This window comes from Cryptotermes secundus, unplaced genomic scaffold (assembly GCF_002891405.2).
Source record: "Cryptotermes secundus unplaced genomic scaffold, Csec_1.0 scaffold649, whole genome shotgun sequence".
In the NCBI taxonomy this organism is placed as follows: domain Eukaryota; kingdom Metazoa; phylum Arthropoda; class Insecta; order Blattodea; family Kalotermitidae; genus Cryptotermes; species Cryptotermes secundus.
The window spans coordinates 266713-272712 of NW_019738882.1; the positions used below are offsets into that span (position 1 = coordinate 266713).

General features: G+C 39.5%; 1 protein-coding gene across 2 annotated transcripts in view; it reads right to left on the reverse strand.

Annotated features, from left to right (window-relative positions):
* LOC111871231 (serine/threonine-protein kinase 11-interacting protein) overlaps positions 1-6000 on the reverse strand; it is a 74311-nt gene that overhangs the window by 22325 nt on the left and 45986 nt on the right. Inside the window, exon 12 of one of the 2 annotated variants that reach the window (XM_023864187.2) lies at positions 3874-3978. The exons of the other annotated variant lie outside the window; for it this stretch is intronic. Within the exon in view, the coding sequence (XP_023719955.1) occupies positions 3874-3978 (105 nt within the window). The remainder of the gene's footprint in view (positions 1-3873; positions 3979-6000) is intronic. 2 annotated transcript variants of the gene reach the window in all.

The following is a 6000-nucleotide window of genomic DNA, read 5'->3' on the forward strand; positions in this document are numbered from 1 at the left end:
TAGGCACAGCACCCATTAAGTTCACTCACTCCATCAATCTGCCTGCATGTATGAAACAGCTCAATAGACTGATGGGCTGCATGCACATAACAGCTCAACAGACTGGTGGGCTGCATGCACGAAACAGCTCAACAGACTGGTGAACAGATTTTCATGAAATCTGATACTGGATAAGTTTACAAGAGAGAAAAAAACTACTGAGTCATTTTAATTATTGTTTGGATCAATCTATTTTAACAACTACTTTACATGAAGAGCTGCATGTGCTTCTGTATGTATCTCAAGTGTAACTAGCTAAATATATGTTGGAGTAACAAGAGTTGTAGACAAAAAATTAAATACACATTTTATAATCAATATGCTTTTTCTAGGAGTCCAACTTTAAAAATAATTAAAATAACGGAAATTATGCATACACTTCTTAATTTGTATATTTAACAAACTATAAACACATGTTTGTGACTAGACAGAGGATTCGAATTGGTAATCGGATTTACTGGACCCTTGAAACTTGAAACTACACGTAATTACAGTGCTATCGCTAATTCACACAATCTAAAATCCACTACAGCACCCACTCTCAGTCTGCTGTGTCTTCACCAGTTGTCACCTGGTAACAGCTCCCAATGCCATAGATTCCTCAGCTTCACGGTTCTCAGTTCCTGCCCTCCCTGGCTGATGATTGTCTCACACCTACCATGGCCACAAACTCTGGCCATTGATTCCTAGTCACATCTGGCCTCCACTGCCTGATGACTGCCTGTCTCTGAACAAACTTAAAACCTGAACTGGCTCTCCTTACATAGCCTTGACACAGACCTCATAGAAAACACCTCTTCCAGCAACTCGTCTACTGTGGTATTGCCTCTGTCGCCACAGTAACCAGCTGTCACGTGATATTTAAAGGGCCATTCCCTAGCAAAGGCCGTCTCTGCTGGTTCCACAAATCTGGCTTTGAGTCCTCATGTCACAATATCTTAGATTATCCAAGTTTTTCAACTATTGTGTCCTTGCCTTTCATTAACACAGCCAATCTGGAGTACAACAAATTTAAATGGTGTCTTATGCTGAGAAGTTTCCATTAATCCTGACTGAGATTAACTCTTCATAAGGCACACAAATGAGCAGGTGTCTCCTCACATTTTCACTTGTGCATGGAAACAGATCCAGATTCTGAAACACTTGTGTTCCATTCAGAACACCAGAAAACAGTCACAGTTCAGAATCAGAGTATCCTAAGTGTACCGCTGTTAGAAACCTTAAGAACTGTCTTAATATTAAGTTTGTCTTATAAGTGAAAACACTGCTGACATTATACAGCCACATGAAAATTCAGACACTGAATCATAGCGTTGAAATTATTACTGTTGAATGAAATCCCAGGTTACATATTGCTGACCACAGCCTTTTGCTGATTTCAGTTATTATGCACATGTTCCACAGTGTGGCTGAATATCAAACATAAGACATTTATTCTTGTAACTTTCAAGAACGTGATTTTTTATTTAAGATTGTCACGTGTATTTTATAGCTAGAAAATATCATACCATAATTATCACATAACAAATTATTAGTGCATTGGTGATGAGGTACACTATTCAATGCAGCTGTACAGCCAACTGTACATGACAGGAAATGTTAATTAACATTCCTACACAAGTGATATGGAGTCATGATACCTCAGTTGATACAACAATTAGGCTATGGGTAGGGCAGCCAAGGTACTGAGATCTGATTCCCAGAAGAGGCAAGAGATTTTTCTCTTCCCTGCATTGCCCAATCTGGCTTTGATGGCCTCTCAACACAACACAATGGCTACCACATGCTGTTTCCCTGAGGGAGCATGACGCTTGACCACTCACCCTGTCTAGTTCCAAAATTAAGACTGGTAGAGCTATACATCCACTACTCCATACATCTCTGTAGTGTGTTGCTTAATTAAGCAGACATAACTTTGTCTTCACCTTCACTTTATTTGCACAGGCTTCTTTCAATATTTCTTGATGCTTTTAAGAACTGTATAGTAGTTCAGCTTGGAGTATGTTTGTAGATTTACCTGGCACTCGTTCCTCTTATGTACACATCAACTCTCACTTCTTTCCTCCTTTTATTTCATTGTTTTCTTCCCAAAGTCTTCCTCTGGCATTCTCCTCACCTCAGTTCCTTGTTGCATCGTGGCAGAAGACTAACCAGCAGCATGCCCAAACAATGATTCGTCTTGCATACCTCCTTATGATGCCTCATTTCAGGCCCCTGGTAATGTGGTTTTCAACAGTACTTCAACTGTTGAGGCTGGCGGGTATCTTTGCTTTCATTGCCTAGTAAATGGGTGTCTCTGTGATTCTTCTGCAATTCCAGCATTCCACAGTTCCTGAATTTCTGACATCCTGTCACAGCATATATTTTCTTTCCTGTTTATATCCCTGTATTGTGAGGCTTTTGAGTATGGTAACAGTACTGTTGCCAGGGGAAGTGCACCGGAATAAAATACACCCAGTCACCAATGTGTTAAGTAATGGCTATACCAGCAATTTACTGAAATATTTCTGGGATTCCTAAAAATCAGAACAGTAAACTGGACATAACAGATGAGAAGGAAAATTTACCATGCTAAGAGTCCAAGTGGAAATCTGGCATCGCATATTTCTTCTATATTATGGAGTGAATAAACATGATGAAAGGGGAGAGGAATATCACTATACTTTACTTTCAAGAAGCAGCTTCTTAATTTCAATTCTAGGTCGTGCCATAGCTCAAGCGGTTAGTCGCTGGCTTCCCACCGTGGCAGCCCAGGTTTGATCCCAGGTCTGGTCAAGTGGGATTTGTGGTGGACAAAGTGGCGATGGGGCAGGTTTTCTCCGAGTACTTCGGTTTCCCCTGCAAATCTTCATTCCACCAATTGCGCCACAATCACCCTCATCTATCATCTGGAGCTGGTACAATAGCCAGAAGTGACCGCAGTGCAAGGGACTTAGTCCCACCCAACTAGCAATAAAAAAACTTCAATTCTAGATCAAAAGTCTGCTCCTGCAAAGAATATTATCTTGCACCATAAAATGTTCATGATAATTTACTGTTCAGCAGGGAATTCATTACATCTAACTCGCTGTGGAATCTTGCAAATAAACTGTGTAGACCAGTTCACAGTAGAATCTTTATGATACCCATTTCAATCTACAGAATATTTCTTAAACTGAATAAATGCTGATAATTTCATGAAAGTCAAAAATAAAAAATATTATAAAAAAAAAGGGAGCAGTAAAATAAAATTATGAAATACACAGAGGCATTTAATACATTTCATACCAGGGAGGTGAAGTTCAGTTCCTGTCTGCTGGCCGTTTTACCCAGAATTTCTCCAATTGAAAAAAACTAAAATTTTATAAATCTTCTATGCCATCTACAAGCAAGGTGATACAACTAAGCACTCTTCTGAAGCGTGCAAGAAAAGAACAGACAGCCAATAGCACAGTGCTCATTAAAAAAATCCCATGTAAAAACATCAAAGGCCAGAGTGCATCAGTAACAGCATATCTGAGGTCAGCTGAAAGTGTATTATAAGAATGGCATACTGCAAACATATCTGCACACAGTCTGTTAAGGTGGTTTAATGTTTTCCTGCTGACAGCTCATTTTGTAGCAGCAGAACATGCAGCAAGCAGAGATTGGTAAGCTTGATGGAAGCAAAAAGAACTACAGGAGGACAAGTTAATAATCATGAGGAGTACTATCTTCTGGGATGTGACGCTGTGTAGTCTGGTAGAAGTTTAATGATACTGTGGAGGAACATATCACCCCTGTTTTCAGTGTAAGCCAAGGCAAGTAACATTCCAGAAGACAGTACCTCAAATGTGACAAAGTTAAGAATCTTACGAGAGGGCTGCTGCTGAGCTTCATTGTGATGGATCATCGCTGTCACTTGGAGTCTGTCCCCACCATACATCACTGTTGATGCCCCAGTGTCACTCACTGGTCTTCCTAAGCAGTACATGTAGAGCATGGGGTTAGCTTGTGTTAGTTAGAGGTCATGCAGTTGCATATTCCTGGTCATCACATTGTTGACGGTGACTCCAGCATATCTATCACTCAATTAACATGTTCAATGAAAGTATCTCAGTCAGCTGAGTGACTGGCTATGGACTGGATGGTTGGGTTCAATTTCCAGCAGGGGCAGATATTCTTCTATTCACAAGAACAGCCAGACCAATTCTGGGGCCCACCCAGCCCCACTCTGAGGTGGAGTCAACAATGTTGCCAATTCTGCTGCACAAGATGGTGAGATGTTTATGATGACTGTGATTCATGGGAGAAATACACCTAACCCATGGTGGAGAAGTGCAATCAACATGCACTGCCTGTTGAACCTGAACCTGATATAATCTTCACGAGCACAAATTTATAAAACTTATCATATAAATTTCAATCAATCCTGTATTATTATTATTTTATGTTTTGACATTGAATTCTCAATGCAGTGCATATTCATGTCACAAAACGTTATGTTATACAGTTTAAAAACGTGTTTAGACCAAATCAGAAAACTGTCACACCTAAGAGACAATGCAAGACACATTCTATATCTATGTGATTCAAAGATTAGATACTGCAGGGACATTTATGTTAACTAAGGACCTTAAGAGCAAAATCCTATACTTTACAAAAAAAAAAAAAATTAGAATAAACTTGAGATCTTCAGACGTCTCACCAATCTTCTCCTTGAGACCACCATCTCAAATTGCATCCTTGACGAGCGAGGTGTCAATAGTTCAAAATATGGTTATCAATAATGACAAAGCTTTGAATAACTAAGCTCTTTTAGACAATATAAATTCTCAGTCATTCTAACATTCCTGTCAAGATGGTATGTAAGAACAGAAATTACCAGACTAAAGTTTATTTACAATGAGATGGTGGGTCAGGGGAAGGAACACTTGGTGCCATTTATGTCAAGGGAAAAATATTAATTACTAACAGGCAATAATTCTGATATTCATGCAAGTAAATGTGACAACAGAGGTAGTAACTTAGAACTTCACAGTAACAGTACTAGTGAGAATGTTTCAGGTATTAGTATTTGAACCAAGCATACACAAACCATGGGCGGAAGAGAACGATGGATATGTTTCAGTATCAGTAATAACAAACTAGCAGTTATATAAATAATATAAATATACTGGAAAAGAATATTCCCTGGATAATCCACTATATTCTAGTCTTGAAATAATTCAGTTACCTGGATTAGTCTAGGAGTTACAAATTTTTGTTAGGTACCTTTCTTATCCCTTTCTGTTTTAAGATGTTTGGCTAACAAACAACTCCATGGAGCTGAGCCTTTCTTGAGAAGCTACCACTTGTGCAGCTACTCAAGAATTTCTCAACATTTAATGGAGCCCAAAGGCTCATTATCATGTTCACAACAGCCCTTTACCAGTCTCTATCCTCAGCCAGATCTATTCAGTTCATAACAAACCATCCGATCTCTCTATGATCCATTTTAATAATACCCACCCACCTACATCTTTGCCTTCCTAGTGGTCTCTTTCCATTTAGCTGTCTCACCAATATCCTATATACGAGGTGCAATCCAAAAGTTCCCGAAATATATTAATAAAAACTATTACATCTTACCTAGATCTTATTCTGCACCATCACCTTCAAAGCAGTCCCCTTGGGAGGGCATACACCATTCCAGTGTTTCTGCCAATTTTAAAATGCATCCTGGAAGTCTTTCTTGGTTAGGGTGTTTAGTACCGTCTGCGTTTCCGCCTGAATTTCCTCATCTGTATCAAATCTTCACCCCTTCAACTTGATTTTCATCTTGAGGAAGAGAAAGAAGTCGCATGGAGCTAAGTCTGGCGAGTACGGTGGATGGGGAACAACTGCCATCTTGTTTTTAGCCAAAAATTCCTGCACAATGTAAGCCGTATGCGGTCGTGCGTTGTCATGGTGGAGTACCCAGTCGTTCGTGCGCCACTTCTCTGGACGTTTTCTCCTCATGTT